The sequence below is a fragment of the Diabrotica undecimpunctata genome, chromosome 9 (genome assembly GCF_040954645.1).
Source record: "Diabrotica undecimpunctata isolate CICGRU chromosome 9, icDiaUnde3, whole genome shotgun sequence".
NCBI classification, from domain to species: domain Eukaryota; kingdom Metazoa; phylum Arthropoda; class Insecta; order Coleoptera; family Chrysomelidae; genus Diabrotica; species Diabrotica undecimpunctata.
This window is the reverse complement of record NC_092811.1, coordinates 33,691,418-33,714,105: the sequence shown is the minus strand read 5'-3', so window position 1 is coordinate 33,714,105 and position 22,688 is coordinate 33,691,418. Positions and strand designations below refer to the sequence as shown.

Here is a 22,688-nt window from a genome sequence, read left to right as displayed (position 1 = left end):
GTACTCGGCTTAGATGATTTGTAAGCTCATCTAGGAATATTTTAAGTACTGTTTTGTATGTTAAATTTAAGTATAAAGTACGAGATTATATTCAGGTATATCTTACCTACAAAACCGTTAAGGTTTTTTCCAAGTTGGGCTTTCTATTATGTACTATTTAAATCACTGTTGACTTTCTAATCCTTTTGGTATCATCTACGGATTAGAGAAAGAATTTCTTTAGTATTTATTATCTTTCTCTGACTTGTCACTCAATGTAACTGTTTTTTTTTGCATTATGCATCCATTGTTGCTTTTAATATTAAAATTTGATAAAAATATTTTCTTGTGTCATTTTTAGTCTTGGTGTTTTTTTCAAAAAATAAAGTTATACGAATATAATTCAAATATAATATAAAATTATAAAACATATTTAATTCTAGAGCTTCTATTGCCATCCCATTCACTTTTCAATCTCAAATCTTCATTTGAGAATTTCTTTTTTAGTATATGTACATAGATCTTCCCTTTTTCTTCTTCCTCTTTGTTTTGTATAAAAGAGGTCGCTGGTTAAATGATATTAGATAAATAATTATAAAGTAAAAATGCAATATTTTGTTTGTAAACAAATTAGCGAAAAATAGCAAATACAACTGTAAATAAATTAAGAAATTAACTGGTCTTACTCATTATTGTTGTCTGTACAAAGAATATAGACTTACCTTTTGAAATATTGATGTATTCGTAACAGGCTGAAGATTTGGTAGCGGTGCTTCACGACGCCCGGGACGCCGAGGCTAATTGGCGCGAGAGCCAAAAAACTTGGTGTGTTTGGTTCGCTGTCTTGGGATGAAGTGTGTCTTGAGATTGCAGGTCAGAAAAGAACCTTCTGACCGTTGGGTGGAAGAGGGTACATCAATAAATCACCATATTGTATTGTGATTTTGAATGCGATAATTTAAGTTAATTGTGACCGTAATACGAAACCGTGCACTTGTGTGCATATTTGTGACACAGAATACAAAAGAGAAGTCAAATTCTCCGTACTTAAAACATAATACATGAGATAGCCAGTTTAACAATTTTACGAAATAACAGGAAGCATTATATTTTAACAACATCGTTAGAATACAGCATTGAATTAGATTACATTACAGTACCGTAACAGAAAAATATTAAATGTAAAAATATGTAAGAAATAGTACATACTTTCCCAAACACTCTTTGTAAGCAATTCAGCTTGTTCATTTAACGGATTAATATCTCTATGAAAGGTTGTCTGTCACTCCATCTTTTGCGCGGTCGTCCGATACTTTTTTTGCCGATTGGTGACTTATCTCTTGCTATTTTGACGACACGGATCCCCTACATTCTGCTCATGTGGTTATTCCATTCTTTTTTTCTATTTTGTGTCCATTCATTTATACACTGTACCTTACATTTTCTTCTAATGTCTTCAGTTGTTTTTCGATCTCTCAGCGTATTTCCTGGAATTTTTCTCCGTACTCTCATCTCTGCCGTGTCCAGTAGCCTTTGCCTTGTGGCTGTGTTGGGTCTTGTTTCTGGAAAACCAATAATGACATATGCATTATTGGTTTTACACTGGCTTTATAAATTCTTGACTTCATCTCAGTGTTAATGTGTCTGTTTCGCTATATAGTGTGATTAAGGCATCCTGTTAGTATATTTGCTTTTTGTACTTGATTTCTCACTTCTTTGTCCAGGTCTCCATAGATCTTCTTTTTCAAGTGCCATCTCCGCGGCGGAGGTCGGCAATCATCATAGCTATTCGGACTTTTGAAACGGCTGCTCTGAAAAGTTCATTTGATGTACATCCGTACCACTCTCAGGTTGCGCAGCCATGACATTCTACGCCTCCCTATGCTTCTCTTTCCTTGGATCTTTCCTTGCATAATCAGTTGGAGCAAGGTGTATTTCTCTCCACGTGTAATATGTCCGAGATATTCTAATTTTCTTGTTTTTATTGAATTTAAAATTTCCATTTCTTTGTTCATCCTTCCCAGAACCTCTTTGTTTGTGACTTGTTCTGTCCATGATATTTTCAGAATTCTTCTGTACACCCACAGTTCAAATGATTCCAGTTTTTTCATTGATGTCGCATTTAAGGTCCAAGATTCCATTCCATAAAATAAAGTCGAAAAAACATAGCACCTCGCCAACCTAACTCTTAGTTCCAGTTTTAAATCCCTGGTACATAGAACTCTTCTCATTTTATTGAAATTTGCTCTAGCCTTTTCTATTCTTATTTTTATCTCCTGATTGTAATCATTTGTGGAGTTAATCATTGTTCCCAGGTATGCATATTTGTCCACTTGTTCGACGTTGGTTTCGTTTATTAGAAGATTCTCGTTATTTCTTTGAGTTTTCGATATTCTCATAAATTTCGTCTTCTTGACATTCATTGTTAGACCATACTCTTTTCCATACTCTGCTATTCTGGTCACCAGTCTCTGAAGATCTTCAATGTTTTCGGCTAAGATCACAGTGTCGTCCGCATATCTAATGTTGTTAATGGGAACTCCATTTACCTTTATTCCAGCTGTTTCACCCTCAAGAGCTTTTTTCGGGACCTCTTCGGAGTAGACATTGAAAAGAATTGGCGACAATACGCATCCCTGTCTTACTCCACATCTAATTTCAATTTCTTCTGACAGCTGTTCGTTAACACGTACTTTTGCTCGCTTTTTATAGTATAAATTTGATATGATCCTGAGGTCGTTGTAGTCAATCTTCTTTGATTTCAGGACATTCATTAAATGTTTATGTCGTACTTTATCGAATGCTTTATTATAGTCAATAAAACATGCGTATATATCTTGATTGATGTCCAGGCATCTTTGTATTAGTATATTAAGTGAAAAAAGAGCTTCACGTGTTCCTAGGCCTTTGCGAAAACCAAATTGTGTATTATTAACGTCTATGTCCAGTTTGTGATATATTCGGTTATAGATGACTTTAAGTAGTAACTTTAGCGTATGAGACATTAAGCTAATGGTGCGGTAATCGTTGCATTCTCTTGCGTTTTTCTTTTTAGGGAGACAAATAAAAATAGATGTTATAATTGGTTTCAAATGAGTGTAGAGTAATAAATCATGAAGTGTCATAAAATTTGCCTGAATTTCGGTGTCGTCATGGGCGTAGGCAAATGGACGGATGTCAACTTCGTCGTCAAAAATTGATGTACCTCAAAATATCATATTTTGGATATTTTGTGATAACCAATTTTATTTAATTTTTCGATTAACTTATTCTTCAAACTCGTATTCCATTATATGGTCATTAAAGCTAATTACATTTTTATTTATAAAAACAAATTCACTTCCTTACTGAACGAATAAAAGCATTAGAAGAAACTGATAAGGGTATGACGCACCTCCTAATATTACTAAGAACTAAAATAAATCAACATGAAGACTAATAACGCGTAATGAGGTTTTACTTACACTTTCATTATAATCCCTCTTTTATTTTATTATTATCATTCGACATTCGACATTCGAGTTAGTAATTGTGACTACACTAATTAAACGTACAGTAATATTGTGATATAGAAATAGTGAAAAAGTTATAAAATGGCGACATTTACTCCAAAGAAAAGAGGTGTAAAAAAATCCATATCATTGCGAATTAAATCCCATAGAACTTATATGGGCACAAGTTAAAGGATATGTTGCAAGGCACAATACCACATTTAAAATGAAAGATGTCAAGGTATTGTTTGATCAAGCCATTATGGAAATCACATCAGAAAACTGGCAAAAAGCAATCCAGCATGTTTTAAAAGAGGAAGATAAAATGTGGGAACTGGACAACTTGGTCGATCAGGTAGTTGACCCTATAATTATAACACCAGGGGATGATGACAGTTCTTCGGATGAAGACTATAGTGATGTAGAATTGTAATAACGTATCCAGTAAAGTTTTTGTAGTTTTTGTGAATAAATTGATTTAAACTCCCCACAAGTGTTTCAATATGTAAAGTTCATTCGTGTGTGTTTGTGAGTATTTCCCGATTTCGGTTCGTATATATTTTATTGTTACATTTTATATTTTTTTAATAACACTGTTCTGCTGTATTACATTTTTATTTCCTTTAATATGATTTTTAAGAATGCATATTCTTTTGTCAATTAACCCACTAGCGCGCCTCTGGCTCAGTGTTTATCTGTCGATAACAATGGACTAATCCCTTAAAACAGGGTGATACCTACCTGCTCTTTATGAAACGACAGAATTTTGCAATGCGGACGGAATTTATTGACGGATTATTGACGGATTACCCTGTAGCGCTTTTGAATACTTCATGAGATTTTATTACTCTACACTCATTAGAAATAGATTATAACCACTCTTTGGGTAATACGCCTGAACTATAAATTTGGTTCAAGAGTGACACTAAAACATCAATGTGCTTCTCATCTAGAATTTTTAGGATTTCTATAGGAAGCATATCAGGTCCAGGGCTTTTCCCGCTCTTCATTGTTTTTAATGCGTGCAATATTTCTTCTTTTGTAATATATGGACCTATTTCCTCTGACGTAAGTTCTATGTGCTCCAGATCTCCTCTTTCATCATCGAACAATTCATCGATATATTCTCCATAGATAGAACGTGTAATTCCAAGTTATTTTATATTCATTATTTGTACAATACTGATGCCATTAATTTTTATTTTATATCTGGTTGGTTCTTTGCTGATTACTATTGTTTCAGTTTTCTGAGATGAGTATGTTACAGATTACATACATTACCTAGATCTTGGTGAATTATATTGATGAGTGTGCTACGCAATTTAGTAAGATGAGAACTGCCGCCTTGTTTTTACTCTTTTTAATGTCCAGTTTTTCAAAACTACATACATACATACTATCTGTCCGCACCTAGGTAGGATCTTTTAGGTAGTAGGAGCTACCTAGGTTCTTCTAGGTTGTTCATCAAAGTAGCACATCTATTATTTCTTTGACCATACCCGAAATCTCCTATTTTAGTTTCTTCTTTGTTTAGTTTTCTACCCAGTTTGGCATTGAAATCTCCGATTACTATAGTTTATTTTTATGAACGAGAGAGTAATTAGCATAATTTTAACTGGTAGCTCCGACCACTCCATGGGCGTGCTCAAGATTAATTGAAAAATTATTTTGAATAATTGTAAAAAATAAATGAATTATTTCAGTGTTATAAAGTGTTATGTGTATGTAAACAAAAGTGACCTCTTTTATCACACACTATATTAGAACTGACTGGCCTACATTAAAAAGGGTTTTAAAAAATTCACACTTTTTTAATTTTTAAAAATTACAAAAGAGAAAAAGAGTTTTTAAAACCGTCTAAGGTATGTTAAATAGATGAATAAAAATATTAATATAAAACTTACAGCTACTTGTTACAAATCCAAATCAGATTCAGAAGATGAACTTTCAGAACCAAGATTTATAATAACTGGCTCGATCATTTTATCAGTAATATTGTCCAGCTTCCACATTTTTTCCTCTTCTTTAATAGTGTGATTTACTGCCTTTTCCCAGTTTTCAGGTTTTACATTATTTACGGCCTCCAAAAACAACTGTTTAACATCATGAATTTTAAAAGTGGTATTTTTTCTTGAAACTTCACTCTTTATCTGTGCCCATACCAGTTCAATCGGGTTTAATTCACAATGATATGGTGGGGATCTAAGTACTGTCATTCCACGATTTTTGGCAATTTCATCAATTTCGTATTTTTTAAATTTTTCTTTATGAAGGGCACACAACGAATAAAGTTCCTTTCTTATAAATCCGGGATGGTACGTAATATTTTTTGAACTCAGCCAATTCTGCAAGTCTTTTTTTAACCACTTGGTTGTGGGCAGTCCTTCTATAAGTCTGGAGTGATAACTTGCATTATCCATTACTATTACACAGTTCTTAGGAAGAAGATCTATCATTTGTTCGAACCATTCTTGAAAGACATCAGCGTTCATGTCTTCATGGTAGTCACCGGTACGAGTTGATTCAAAAGTTAATAAACCACCTTCAACAAAACCGTCTGAACTGCCAATGTGTACTATTATCAGCCTGCGTCCCTTTCCTGATGGTGGGTTTAAACCAGTAGATAAGTTATTTACAAAAGCGTGCCTTTGACTTGTAACAGTTTCATCCTGCCAAAATTTATTTGGTGTATGACCCTCGTTGATCCATGTTTCATCAAGATAAAATATTTTTCTTTTTTGGTTTCTCATTTCCTTTATGGTTCTTAGAAAATGTCTTCTCCATATGACAATATCGCTTCTTTCTAATAAAATAGACTTTCTGGGATTCTTTTTCCAGCGGAAGCCTATTTCTTTTAAAAGTTTCCATAACATACTTCGACTCATTTCTGGGTAATCCTTATCATCTCGAACTGAGACAAGAACTTTATCCAATGTTGGAAATTCTTGTCTAAAGAAGAATTCATGCACTTTCCGTCGAAGTCCTTCTTTAAAATGATATTCTATTTGAAATTTTGGTTTCCCTGGAGCATTACGTGGCATTTGAAAACTACCACATTTCTCTTCTTTAATAACTCTGTAAATCGTAGATTTCCCAACACCAAGTGTACTGCTAACTAACTCAACGGTCTCATCAACACTTTCACATAAACGTTTGTCTGTAAATGATTTAAAACAATTAAATATTAATGTTTTTTCATTAACTGTTAGAGGACCAATTTTTCGGCGTTAACACGGCACTTCCAAATTTTCCATAACACTAGTATACACAATAAACTGCACCTTGCAACTGAAGTACCTACTTTTAGTGAACTGTTAAGAATTTTGAATACGCCACTTGGACCTTCCTATATACAAAATGGAAAAACCCACTATCACATTTTCTGTGGAATAAGTTTAGAAGGTAATTATCTAGTCAATTACTGTCGTAGATTCCTGGAATTAAAGAATTAAATGTTTGATTGTTGAAACCCTTACTTCGTGGAATGCACTCAGTTTAGATAAAATAAAACGTTTTATTTTATCTAAAGAATTAAACTTTATTTTGCAAATAGGCAAAAAATTAAACTTTATTTTGCAAATAGATAAAATAAAACGTTTTATTTTATCTAAAGAATTAAACTTTATTTTGCAAATAGGTAGGTACTTATTAAACTTTTATTGGTTATATATAACCAATAAAATAAACATCTTACATTTCTTGCAAATTCATTAGTACCTGTTAACCTCCATCACTCCGACACTGGCAACCTTATTTAGGGATTAGTAAACCTCACAACTATTGTGTTCTATTCTGCTCCAACCTTTATACCTGGTGGTCATACTCAATTTAAAATTGTTTTCCTATATACTTCTGTAAACTTGTTGAAAAATATCTGTTTTTCATTGAGTCACCCGTATCAACAGTTTAGGGATTTGCATACATAATTTATTGCTTTATTACTCTCTCATACATAAAAATACACTATAGTGCAAGACAATTTTTATGTTTTTCGATAGCCTTTGATATATCTTCATAATATAGTTCGATATCTTCGTCATCATAAGCTGTCGTGGGAGCATATACCTGGATAATTTTAATTGATGTTCTTCTTATTTTAAGTATATCATAGGCGACACGATCTGATATACCTTTGATAATTTGGACATGCTTATAGCTTTATTTATTATAAATCCTACTCCAAATTTAGATGGAAAGTAAATAGATTTAGTAAAAAATTTAGATGGAATTATTTCACAGTAGTCATAAAATATTTATTTGCTAGATTTTTAACTGTAACCAATGCTCAATGTACAGTGCTTAGCCCTCATGTAATTCTACTTTTGCATGAATTTTATCAGACTCTTAACATGCCGAATATCGAATAAATCCTTAGTTTCCTGTATTATATTTAAATGTGCAATCATGTTATATACCCATTTATGAAATAACTGGAAAAAATACGAACTGAATAATTATTGTAAAAAAGCGGACAATGTTAATGCTGTTTATAAGATTATAAAAATCCTTGAAATCGGTTATACAACAGTTCGTTAATTAGACAGATAATGACTGGCAGATCGGCAGATGTACACCAATTTATATTTTATTTAAACCGGACCAGTTTTCTTGTAAAATTTTTCACTTCTATACTTTAAATTTGCATTCATTTATGTAATTACTAAATATATACAGTAAAACAAACATAAATATGTAGTGTGATATAAATTGTGAACTCGAAAGATATTACTAGACTCATTGTAAATATATTTATATGTTGAGAACTTATTATTTTTTATACAAAAAACTATTTCGATGATAAGTTGACTACGACGTACTCATCTGCAAATTACAACCAGGAAACTCTGATCTTTGTAGCTTTAGTGTAAAATGATTTAAATTAATTTTTAAAATTAGGTACTACTAAGTAACTCCATATTTATTTCTTAACAGCTATCTTTATCTTGTTGATTGTTTTCCCGTTTTCATTTTTAGTTAACGTCTTTCGTAATCAACTCTGGTGTTGAAATTTGGTTTTATAAAATAATGCAAGAAGAAGAAAAATATAGATAAAAAAGTAAGCAATATTCTTCTTCCTTGTGCAATTTCTGTAATTCTATAGTTTAGAGGTCAATAAGTTAAAAGTTTACCCGTAAACCGCCATCATTACCTGCAGCCTTGCCGCCTTGCTGCAGGTAATGAGAATGGATTCGGAATGGAATAATTAACCTTTGTCCTTTAGAAACTGGCTTCCTTAGACCGCTGTAACTCTGATCTCTTTAACTATGTAGCATTTTAGTTTCACTACTTACATCATAAAACACTGAAAAAGATTCTGAATCTTTTTGCGTCTCTAAGATTGGCAATGTAAACATTTTCAAGTCTGTTTATAATACTTATAATTGCTATTTCGATTGATCTTCATTCCGCCTAGGTATTTACTCTGGAAATAAACAATAGTCTTTCCGCTGATGCGGGCAAAATAATCATTTTTGAGGATGATGTCACTTCGCGATGGGGCGCTGTAAGAAGCAGACACTTTGATTGTAAAAGTCCGGCTTCGCGATGGGGCGCCGTGTGATACGGTAGCTTTTATTGTGCAAGTCAAAATGCTAAACCCTATTCATACTACAAATTCCCAATCGTCAATAGAACCACGTGTAAGCCAAACAGGGTCGTACTGATGTACGACCTATGTATCATATGATTTTTAAAAATATTTACTTTTGAAACTGTTAGTGTAAGAATTTCTTGAAATTTAATCATTATATCACAATTCAACTAAACTCTAAAAAATAACACGACCAGTAAATAACTTAACAATAACTATAACATAAATATAACACAATATATTAACTTAAAAATCAACACGATACAATTTGAATTTAAAATGCTGACAAGTTGGGATCTGTAACATGAGAATCTGTCTCGCTTAAGGTAATAAATTATATTTAATAGCCTCTTGACGAAAAAGACGGCGAATATCAACACGTGCTCATGTTTACTGATGCTCATTTGGTAAACGAATGGACTTTATATAACAATCTTTGTAATGTGAGTCAATCAGTCAATCATCGTTTGTGTTAAGCTGTTTCCTGTAACAAGGGATTTGATAACAGCGTCTAAGGGTTAAGTAAGCCGACATGTTTTTCAAGAATCACAATTATTATACTCCGGGATAACATGAAGCCCAGATTTGGTATTTAATTTTATTTCTATCAGGATTTGTCCAGCTTCTATTTTATGTCTCCCATGGGTAGGACCTAGATCGTTTGAAATTTGTGGGACAGTGTTTTTGTATTCAAATCTAAGGTAACAAACTTTTTTTAATAATTTAAAAAGGAATAATTAGCCAGTGAAATGCCACTAATATAAACGAAACACATTCAGAAGAAAACATGGGCAGAATTCTTTCGAGTATTACTTGATAAAAGTCACTCATTATCGTAACAATGAACCACCAACACCAGAGGTGACGGCAAACGAATAAATACATATTAAGGAGGGAGAGGTAAAGGAAACATTAAGGACATTAAAAAACAGAAAATCAAATCACCAGAAGGGGAGGGAATACCGAACGAAGTCCTGAAGTATGGAGAATCAGGATTTGATCAAACAACTACTAAGACTAATCCAAAAAATTATAGAACTAAACAGGATTTCTCCAGAATGGAGATCAAGCATCCTAATACTTCTCTTCAAAAAGGGAGACAAAAAAGGACCCGGAAAATTACAGAGGAATTAATTTATTAATCACAACACTAAAATTAACAACCAAAGTGATAACAAATAAAACTAAATTAAATTATGACACTAGCAGAATAAGAACAAAGTTTTAGATCGGGAACACATTTTTATTTACTAAAATAAACCCTTATTTCTTTTCATTTATCACGTTCACGGTTATATTCAAAGGTATCATCACCTGGTGGTGTCGCGGTAATGTTGCGTGGCGATATATAAAGAGGACCTAAACCAAAACAATTTTTTACATACCAGGCGTGCATCGCAATAAATCAAAAAGAATATTGTTCTGAAGCTATTTTCTTGTGGCATTTTAAGGTAATTACTATTTAAATGGGAATAAGCCACAATTAAAGGTTAAATTGAGATCTATTGTCCAAAGCCAAACCTAACAATGAACAAGAAATGACAAAGAATTGCATTTATAAAATACCTTGTGAATGCGATCAGTTTTATTTAGGTAAAACATCAAGGCCATTAAATGTTAGAATAAGTGAACATTAATCTTATATTAAAAATAGAGAATTTGATAGATCTCAAATATGTAAACACGCATGGGATAATGAACATAGGATTCAATGGAATGATTCAAATAGTAATAAAAGAAACGGATGGTAAAAAGAGAAAAATCAAAGAAACGCCTCTAATTATGCTAAATGAGACCAATTGTGTCGCAAATTCCTCGTCAGAATGTAGGAGGATATGGTTACCCATATTGAAAGAGGAAGTTCTTAAAAGGAAAATACCATTATTAGTAAGTCAGTAACATATAGAAAATACATCATTTATGTTTTTTAAATAACAAACATATAAAATCAGAATTTGGTGTTTATTGAAGGTAAACTAAATGCACGACCAAATACTTACCATGTCGGGATAGTATTATGAGATTTTTTTCCTGGTTTTTCCCTCATAATTTACTATGGAATCACTAACAGAAGAATTTTCCTGTCATCATGGCATGTATTTGTCTTTTTAAAGACGAATCACATGCTATGACCTTTTCTGATGGATATTCTCAAGTTAAAGTTGATTTCATGTAATCGAATGAACTATCTTATAAGTAAAGTCGTCCCAGGAGCGCAACTCAACAATATTGGCAATATCATTTTAAAGTCGTCTACTTTAAAATGTATAATGTATGTCTGAATTGTCAATATAAATGAGTCAGATAAAATTAAATTATTAGAAGAATTTTTCACTAAATAACAGAAAAACAAAAATTTGTTTAATTTACTAATGTTTGTATTTTGAGAACGATTTCCGAAGTGGAAATTGAAACGTCAATAAACGTAATTTAACCTTTAATTGTGGCTTATTCCCATTTAAATAGTAATTAAATCAAAAAGAATTGTCGAAAACTTTTAATGTTGCAAACATAATGTGGATAGCGTTATAACTTTAATTATCAAATCATTCCAATAATAATAAAAGTGAAGTTTTTGCAGGACATGCGCGACGTCCCGCGGGACAAAGCGCCATTCCCGTCCCGTCCTATGACGCGAGACAAAGTGCGGGATGGGACGTCTTGCGTGCATCTCTATGTATAATTGTCACATTAGTGACAATTCGTGTACACTTTACTTCTGCTAGTTACTCTGTATTACGATGTCAGCATAGCTATAATCGGTTCACAATTTGTCGATAGCTCACTACAAGTTTAACCCTAATTAGAGAACTGAAATACAGACAGGATAGGTAATACGATATAATACTAAAAACCAACCTGAAACTGACGGTTTAAGATGTTTTCGACTAACCCACCTTGTATCTAAAGCAATACAATACCTTATAATCCTATTACGAAGGTATTTTGAATGGTTACAGATGACCGACCAGTGTCGTAGAGTATATGATTGAAACATTTATTTGATCTAAATAAATATATTTTTTAAATTGTACTTATGTAAATTGTATTTTTTAATAAAACTTATTTATGTTATTCAAAATAATTGCTATCATCACTATAATTGAATTTGGTGGTATATGTTCAATCATCTGCTCAAAATACTCTTCGAAAACATCAGCTATCATCTCCTCGTGATAGTCTTTTGTGCTTTTGGACTGAAATTCCAACAAACCATGCTTAACAAATCCTTTTTCACTGCCAATGTGAGAAATTATTAATCTACTGCCTTTACCAGAAGGTGGGGAGATACCAGTAGACCAACCTTCCATAAACGTTTGCCTGGAGCTTAATATATTTTTATCTGACCAAATTTTTTTAGAGTATGACCTGAGTTTACCCACGTTTCATCCTGGTAGTAGATGGGCCTTCCTTCAGCCCGGAATTTTTGTATGGATCTTAGATAATTTCTTCTCCAACATATTATCTCCTCCCGGTCAATCAAAAGTGATTTTCGGTCTGATTTCTCCCACCGGAAATTTAATTCTTTTAAAACTTGCCACAATTTAGTTCGTCCGATATGAGGCAAATCCGGGTCGTTTCTAACTTCTTGTAAAATTTTGTTTAGGTTTGGTATTTCTTTTTTGAAAAAAAAAATCTATGAATTTTCCTTCGAATACCATTTTTGGCAAATTTATCAATTTCAATAGGCCTTTTCCCTCTCTTTAAGTGTTCGTTTGTGTTTGGGTTAACTATACCGTGTTTTTTTCTTTCTGATTGGAACCTATATATAGTTGGCTCTCCTACACCAGTCATGTTGGCACAACTTTCGACTATGTTGCGAACAGTGTTTGTGGGATTCCGAGAAACCAGAGCATCGTGAACATTCAGGACAATAGTCTTCTCTCTTGGTGAATAGACAGACTTACTGACTGTACGCAACAGTACCGGTGTAAAACTTGATGATGTTGATGATGAAGCCATCACAAACAATCCAACAAAACGAGCACGAGCGAAAGCTACGTATATCTTCGTAGGTATATGGAATAAAAAATCACTCACGCACTGCATATAATTCGCAAAAGAAATATTCGAGACGCTAATTACTGCCGTAGACGCGGAAACACCGACGAGCCGTAAATTACATGCGATCAAAAACGTACTAAACAAAAAAATTGTTTTCGTTCGTAATAACTTCACCCTTTCAAGTTAAGTTTCGAATATAAACTGAACAGACGATGCACGTGGCCAAAGCCGGCATCTTTATACCCATTATATTATTAAAAATCTGGGGAATTTCATCCTAATTATCTTGCAACGAATAGTATCTTCGGATATGAATTCCAGGTTTTTTAGTAAAGTGATTAAACGCGAAGATTAGTATTGAAATATCCAAAGATATAAGGTATTCTTATTTACAAAATTGTTAATGGTTAAATTCTTATTTTTATTAATTTAATATAATAACCAACAATAGCCGTGAAAGTTTTAATTGTTTTTTGCTAAATATACAGTAGACTCCCTCTATAACGAGAACTGAAATGGCAGACTAATTACCTCGTTATAAGCGGATTTCGTTATATCCAACAACAATAATATTGTGCATACATATGAATATGTAGTTTTCTAAAACATTAACTTTCTATAGTGAAGCCATTCGGAGCAATATAAGATGCTAATAAATATTGTTTGAATGGCGTTTTTAAAACAAAGTTGTTTACTTTTATTGTCAATGAAATGCATTAAAACAAAAAAGAGTTGTTTACTTTTACTGTCAAGGATATACGTTAAGACAAAAAATCTGTATTCTGTAAATATGTATAAAGCGTATAAAGTTATTTTGTCATTTTTGACTGCTTTAATTTGTCCAGTATTTTATCTATCATATTTTCTAACGATGTGAAACAGTTTTATGCTTCTTCATTTGCGTCTTGTCCTTGGATAAAGTTTCTGACAACCTTTAAAACACTTTCCACATCTTGTCTATTAGGACCCATATTATTAGGTGTGAATGGTCAACCCAATACAATGACACTTGTGAATCATAAATTTTACATTTCCGACTAAGAATCATAAACTGTAAGAAGTTTATTGCGGGCGGCCCGCAGTTAAAAAGGGTATTTATTTATGAAGTTAAATACCGTCTTCGTATATTTATTTATAGCTACGGCCGGGCCAAAACGTAAAAAATACGTTTTTCAATCTTATTTTCTCTCGTTATAAGCAAATTTACCTCGCTATAAAGGGTTATAGTTCAATAGAAATTTTACGGGACATCTAATGTACCTCGTTATAAGCGAAACCTCGTAATAACCGTGTTCGTTATAAAGGGAGTATACTGTATTAGTATTAAAACATTATTAATATTATATATAACAGTATTAAAACATTATATTATTATTTAATGAATAAACACCTCAGGAACGCCTATGATTTACGACCGTTTTATGAGTTTGAGGCACATTTCGTGCTCTCAACAATTTGTGAACGGAGAATAATTATCTAGCTTTCCTTTTTTTATTTCTTATTTCATTATTCATAATTTCTCTCTGCAATTATCTTCTCATATTATTCTTTATCTCATTTGTGTGAATCATATATTCCAAACGTTTGTGTAATTATTGTTTATTTTTACAGATACAAAAATATGGAAGAAATACACAGCAAAGCAAAAACGAAGAAGAAAAATCCTTTAGACACTGCTAATATATTCTCATCAATATTTTTTTTGTAAGTAACTTACACAGTAAAATTATTATTGAACTTTTGGTGTAAACATTCTGAAAATATATTTGTTTTGTGCATTTTATTTTTTATTGTTATACTTATTTATTTTTATATGGTAGACTTATCTATTTGTATTTTGTTTTGTTTACACAAGTTAACATCAATTATATTAAATTTAATTAAAAGCTTAAAAAATTATTGTTCTGCTGTAATGGCATAACAGGAGTCTCGCAGACTCGCTTGTAAATAATGTACTAAAATAGATATTTTCTTTAATTGTTGTCATTTATTTAATATATAATATATTTTATAATGATATAATATTTTAGGCATAAAAATAATTAATATAAGCATAAACAAATAATAAATACCTGGTAAGGAACTACTCAATACAAATCTTGTATAATAAAACACTGTGTAAACACTTCTGACAAATTTGGGTGCTCATTCTCCAAAGTGTGAAGGGCACTCGGAACATCTCTTTTTTCTAAGAACCAAATCCATTGCTTAAGTTTCGTGAGTCAACTCGATAAAATTACCCATATGTCTTCGGATGGCTTAAGTAAGTTTTTCATAAATGGTAACAAAATTTTTATTTTGATTTACATAAAGAAGACAAGCATTAAGGGCGGCTGCATCCATAATGGGCTTCTTTGCTGGACTCTCCATATCTACAGATTTATCATGATGTATTGAACTAAGAAGAATGACAGCTTCATTTTTCTTTGGCACGTGCCACAGTCAAATTATCATTGCATCCAAAAATAGAGGAAAAAAACATCTTTCTTTTGAAGCTTGAAATTCCTAGAAAATGTCTTTCTTTTCATTTCACCTAGCAAAGTTATTATTTTATACGTAGTAACTCCATTGAATGAATATTCTAAATACTATGTTTTTGTCCTACTAACGTTTTAAACCTCAAGATCTTGTCTCCACTTTTCAAGTTTTTTGTTTTAAATCCCTTTTAGTACACTCTATTAATATTACATCATCAGCAGACATTAAGCCTCGGGAACGTTACCTTGTAGTTTTCCTATTATCTAATTCAACCCTACTCAGAATCATTAAAGACTAAGCACCAAGCCCTGGTGCAATCATACATCCACATGAAAATACCACGGCACGTATCTTATTAAAAAGAGTTTCAATGGAGTGGCTGAAACTTTGTAGAGAGGTAATCAGGCTAAGACTCAAAAATCAATTGTTTTGGAGTTACCAAGTGACGCTTTTTAGTCAATTTTTCAAAATCATAAATTTCGAAAGGAACCACACATAGTTTGACATCCTTGGATCTCCCATTGACCCATTGAGAAAGTCTCACTAATAATGGAGGCAGTGCTAGAGAGATATCCCACTTTTCCACATAGACGTCTTTGCTAGTTTTGTGAGTGTCTACATATGCGCAGAAGCTTTGCAGTAGAATATCAACCTCTGAAGAAGTCACCGAGGGAGCCTACGCACGCCCAGAATGTTTCAACTCGAGAGTAGTAGGTAGAGATAGTGCAAACACTCCTGATCACGGCGCAGTAGACGAAATTTGGTTTACAATAAAAACTTTTTGCCTTTACGTGAATGTTGACTCCGACTTTGCGCAGCTCCATGGTCAGGAGTGTTTGCACTGTCTCTATCAGCCATCAATATAATAAAGTAAACATGAAACATGTTGATATGTGATCACCGACGGAACTGACGTCACATTATTGACTACAATGTCCGACATGAATTTGACAGGTGATTAATGTGAACATGGTTATCCCCGATATTTTAATGTTAAACAGGTAACATTATGTGTTAAGTCAATAATTTAACGTATTATTTTTCGTTAATCAATCAATTTGTTAATTTTTTTATCCAGTCACATCAGAGGCGTGCGATGCGCAACTACATTCTTAATTTAAAATATATATGTTTTATGTTTTTGTGTTATAAAACAAGAGGCACAAATGGATGACAGAAGAAATACTATTACTAATGGAAGAACGACGAAGACACAAAAATAACCAAGATGGCAGCAATATGTATGAAAACATTAACAGGCAAATAAAAGCAAAAATAAGAATAGCAAAAAATGAATGGCTTAAGCAACAATGTATCGATCTAGAACATTTACAACGATAGCACGACGACCGTAATTTACATAAAAAGCTTAAGGAGACTGCTGGAATATACAGAAAACGAAGACCAACTACCATAGTTAATCAGGATAACCAGATAGTGCTGGGTGAAAAGGAGAAAATTGATATATGGGAAAATTATATCCAGGAGCTCTTCCATGACGAAAGACCCATGAGTGAAGTTTATACAGACGACCAGCTGACTGGCCCTTCAATCACCAAAGAGGAGATAGAAAAGGCAATATTAAATTCAAAAAACAATAAGGCACCTGGACCAGATGATATCCCGTCAGAAATACTCAAATTACTGGATGAAAGGGGAATTTCAGCACTACAGAAAATATTTAACTTAATTTATGAAACTGGCTGCTATCCTCAACAGTGGTTACGCTCTACCTTTATTCCCCTGCCCAAGAAAGTCAATGCAAAAAGATGTGAGGATCACAGACTCATTAGCCTGATGAGTCACACTTTAAAGATATTCTTAAAAATACTACATCAAATATTATACAAAAAATGTGAATGGGACATCAGTGACTCCCAGTTCGGGTTTAGGCAAGGTTTAGGAACACGAGAAGCAATAGTAGCAACACAGGTGCTGGTCCAAAATTGTTACGATCAGAAGAAGGATGTGTTCCTATGCTTTTTAGATTACCAAAAAGCGTTTGATCGTGTCCAACACCACAAGTTAATGCAGATCCTCAAGAAAGTTGATATAGACCAAAAAGACATAAGATGCATTGAAAACTTGTACTGGCATCAAACGGCACAGTTAAAAATAGACAATTCTATATCCAAACCCATACATATAAGAAGGGGCGTTCGACAGGGATGTGTGCTTTCCCCTCTTTTATTTAACATTTATTCGGAAGCCATATTTCAAGAGTCTTTGGAGGATGCAAAGATGGGAATCAAAGTGAATGGAGTATTGATCAACAACATACGATATGCCGATGATGGTGTCTTAATTTGTGACAACATAGTCGATCTTCAACAACTTGTCACTATAATCGGAGAATACAGTAAGCGAATGGGATTAGAGATTAATACCAAAAAAACCAAATTTATGATCATCTCCAGAAACTTGGATGCACTTGAAAACTCCACCATAACACTGAATACTAAGTCCATTGAAAGAGTGAGTAAATTTAAATACCTGGGATCGTGGCTTTTTGAAGACTGGGCATCGGACAGGGAAGTAAAATGTCGCATTGAGCAAGCTCGACAAGCTTTCGTAAAATTCAAGAAGGTACTGACTTGTTCAGAATTCGATCTTCAACTGAGACTAAGGTTTACTTAGTGCTACATGTGGTCAGTGCTGCTATATGGCGTAGAGGGCTGGACACTCAAAATGAGGGATATAAACAGATTAGAAGCTTTCGAAATGTGGCTCTATCACGGTATCCTAAAAATACCATGGACAGCGAAAATCACAGATATAGATATCCTTAAAAGAATAAACCAAGAACGCCAACTTTTCGAAACCATCAAGAAAAGGAAAACGGCGTTTCTAGGTCACATCATGCGAAATGAAAAATACCAGTTCCTCCAACTTATAATCGAGGGTAGAATTGAAGGCAAGAGAGGAATTGGACGCAAGAAAATGTCCTGGCTCCGAAACATAAGGCAATTGACAGGGATTAACGACATACAATCTCTGATACATATTGCAAGAAATAGAGAATTAATGGAAAATGTGATCGCTAACATCCATTAGTGGATTTGCACTTGAAGAAGAAGAAGAAGTTATAAAAATACTAATTTTTTCATTTTACAATGTTATACGTGATTATGTCTTTGCTTCAAATGTAAATAACAACGAAAATAGATAATTATTGTACATACATATGTACCAAAAGACTTTTTTTCGTATATCACTGATATTCCAAAAACAATAGTCGGTCAGTGTTATCGACTATTTTGGTCGCAAATATTTATTCATAGATTCCATCCTTAGTATATTCTATCGATGGTATCAGCACATAGTGCAACTGCATTTGGGTACTGGTCAGACCAATAAATGGGTAGAGGGCTCAGCGGAACGACACATACGCAGTAGACATCAGTGAAACCTACACTTAGGTAGTTGGTATTGCACGGTCTGAAATATGCCCATAATATTCAAGACAGATCTACACATGCGCACTAGGTATCAGTGAAACGTCACCCTGCGTAGGCGGCACTCTCCTATGATTTATGTGTAGATCGGCATTATTTCGAACGCTGCTGCACATATATGTAGTCTCCCACAAAAGTAGCTAGACGTCTATGTAGGAAAGTGAGATATCTCTGTAACACTGTCCCCTTATTAGTGGGACTTCTCGCATGGATCAGTGGGATATCCCACCAGAATATCAACGGTATTTAGTGAGATTGTCAACGTGGAACAGTAGGATATCCTACTCAGAATATCTAACTTATTTTTTTGACAGGGTAACATTATGAAATGTCATGTATATCCCATATTCCGGTTTAATTTAAGCTTCAGATGCCGTATATTGAATGCGTGAACAAGGAAGATCTACAACTGACCAGCTATTCACAATGCAATAAATTCGAAACAAATCGTGGGAGGGTAGTACACAATGAGACAAAAAACACATTTTTATGTCTGACATTGACATTTTTGAATTTGTCTACAAACTGAGTTAACCAGGCATCAATATGATTATTTCCTCAATATAATCTGAAATAAATATTCCCTCATGAGTGAAGAAACAAAATCTATGATTATTTTGCTAACCGTCTACATCTGTCTCATTGTGTACGATTGGTGGTACACAATGAGTCAAGTGGTTCTACACAATAAGTCAAGTGGTATTATTTCAATAATTTGTTAAATTAAATACTTAGAGTGTAGTTTTTATTATTAAAAATAGCAATTTTACATTTACAACAGAAAAACTGAAACGAAAGAAAATTTTAACGGATCTTAATACTGTCAAACTTTACTTCAAATTTGAAATAAGATGCAGGCGCTTGTTTTTTTGATCTACATTTTTTGGTTTTGGTAGAATTGATACAATGTCTGACCTTGTTACTGCAGCGATGTCTTCAACTAAAGGAAAAATCAAGCAGCCTTGAAGCTTACCACTTTTTCTTAAAAATGACACTTTAAATTCATTATCGTCTAATGTCTTGAGAACTTTAGCAACATAAAATATATTGTTTTCAAATTTCACTAATACAAAATTATCAATGGAAATTTCTGTACTAGCATCAATGTCATAATCGTCTTCCAACTGTAAATTTTCACATTCATCGCCAGAAGAATCATCGTAATTTATTAGTTCTTCACCCTCCTCGGATGAAGTGCTATCACTTCGTTTATTTTTTTCTGCTTTGGTGTTGAGCCGCTTACCTTATTTAAATTGACCCTAATTCGTTTATTATTCTGAGGAGTCATTTTTTTGGTTGTTGCTTGTAGTTTTAACTGATCCAAGTCAGGTGTGTTAGTTAAAATTGCACTCTTTTTAGTTTTCCTTGCCTTTACACCTTTTCTCTTTTTTGCTTTTGGAAATCCTTTAAACTCATGAGGGGAGATGAAAGAACTTGAATTCGCAGATGATACTATTGACTTTTGAGTCAATTTTGAGTCAATGAGTTTTGAGACATTATTGGTGTTTCAGGTGTCCTTGGTGGGGATACTTCTTGATTTTCAGCTGTCTTCGATGAGGATAATATAACTTGATTGGAAAGCACACTAAACATTTCTGTCGACTCTGGTTGTGGATTTGGCTGTTCAGTTTTATTTGGTCTATCAGTCACAGAACTGCCAATGAAGTCAGCTTCAGAAAAAATGTCTCTATTAAGGGGAAAAATTCCCGTTTTATTAAAACCTGACAGAATATTAGTAGGTGTTAATGCTTTCATATGTGCCTCTCTACACATTGTGCTATCTGGTATATTGAAATAGGTTTACCAGGATGGTTCAGCAACCATGCGTCTATAGCAGCATTGTAATTAGCTTTAAAAGGAGAGAAAATTGAAACATCAAGGGGTTGCAGTTTGTTACTACAATGTGGAGGCACAGTCAGTATGATTACACCATTATATATCTTTGCCAGTTGAACAACTTGATATGTTACGTGACTCTCATGATTGTCGTAGATCAGTATGGAGGGGTTTTCAATTGAACTGTTGCTAAACTTAATGAAATATTTCATAACGTCAACAAACAGCTCGTTATTTATCCATCCACTTGGATTTGCCAAACCCAGTGTGCCAGGTGGAGCTCCTTGTGTTATATGCTCCTTATAATATTTCCTTGGAAAAACCATAACAGGAGGCAGAAACGTACCATTCGCACATACAATTACACATGTAGTAATAAGAAACCCCTTTCACCGCTAGTACAACTATTCAGCTATTTTACAACTTTCTCCGCCACGACTTTCTTACGCTTCTGCACTGTTGTTGTACTAGTCTCATCAAGGTTATATATTCTGATATTAGACACAGCTGATGGATATCTAGAATAAACAGCATGTAAATTGTCGAAGAACTTGTTGACATTGTGTGGATTAAATGATGTTAATCTTGATAAACTGCAACCCTCTGGTTGACGTATACTGAGGTTCCCACGCCTATTTAAAAATGAACGGAACCATTGGAGTCCAGCTATTTTACCTTTGATCCAATTTGCTGGAACAAGAATATTGTTTTTAATTGCCATGTCACATGCTACCTTTCGTGCTTGAATGGTTGTTAATCCGTAGCTCATTTTGCTACAAGTTTTGATATAGTCACACAGAGAAATTTCCTGTTCCTCTGTAAACACACGTCCTACAGCATAATTGGGTTCCATTCGATCATCATCTGGATTAGTACGTTTTTTTTGCGACATATCTTTGTAATGTCTGAAATTTTGCTCCGTGTTCAACGGCAGCAATTCTTAATGATTTTCCGTCCAAAACATCTTGTACGGCACTTGTCATATCATCGGAGTTGAATGTCGCTCGACTCCTTGGTTTTTCTTTGCGCACCATGTCTGTAACAAACATAATAAACTTTCATTTTACTTAGGGAGGAATCAGACTGCTCGACCAGACCGACCGTCCACGATCGACCAACATTATGAGCCTATGAAAATATATGCGCAGAGTCAGACTGGTGGACCGTCAATCTCTTACAGCGACCGACCACGATCGTCCAGTTTTGAAATTCGGACTTGTTGGAATTTTTGATCGTTGGTCGATGAATATGGAACATTTCGCATTCATTTATATTGTTCTAAGCATTGACCATTGGCATTTAAAAATTTGTAATCAACCTATAAAATCTGGGCTTGCTCATGCGATAATAATTTTGAAAGTTAATAGAATCATTTCATAGAATGGGATATAACACAAAGAATTCTCCTTGTTGGTATCTTTTTAAAAAAATGTCACGCACCCAAACTGTCCCCTACGCCTACGAAGACGTCTTCACATAAATAAGTGAAGTAACAATTTAGCAGTAGAATTATCGCTGCTAATTCTATTCACAAATAAATTTTCTACAAAAAGCCCGGTAAAATAATATTACAAAAATGTGGTTATGTTGCTACGGCCTCCTAAGGTTTTGAAGTGATTTTGATGATCGGTCGATGGAACACGAACGAGTAATGTGAGTTTAAAAATAAAAATACAAAAGTTGGTTGATCGCCGTCGGACGGTTGGTCGTGGTCGGTCGATCAGTCTGATGCCTACTTTATATAACATATCATTATAACATAAACACTTGGTACAAATTTTAGTAGTACACAATGGGACAGTCTCATTGTGTACTATTACTCGGTGTCTCATTGTGTGCCAAGTAGCATTGTTG

At 33.6% G+C, this 22,688-nt stretch overlaps 1 protein-coding gene across 2 annotated transcripts in view; it reads left to right on the top strand.

Moving 5' to 3' along the window:
• LOC140449788 (ATP-binding cassette sub-family C member 4-like) overlaps nt 1-22,688 on the top strand; it is a 138,012-nt gene that overhangs the window by 74,807 nt on the left and 40,517 nt on the right. For both annotated transcript variants that reach the window (XM_072543137.1, XM_072543138.1), the window contains exon 2: nt 14,677-14,769. In XM_072543137.1, the coding sequence (XP_072399238.1) occupies nt 14,687-14,769 (83 nt within the window). In that variant the 5' untranslated portion in view covers nt 14,677-14,686. The remainder of the gene's footprint in view (nt 1-14,676; nt 14,770-22,688) is intronic.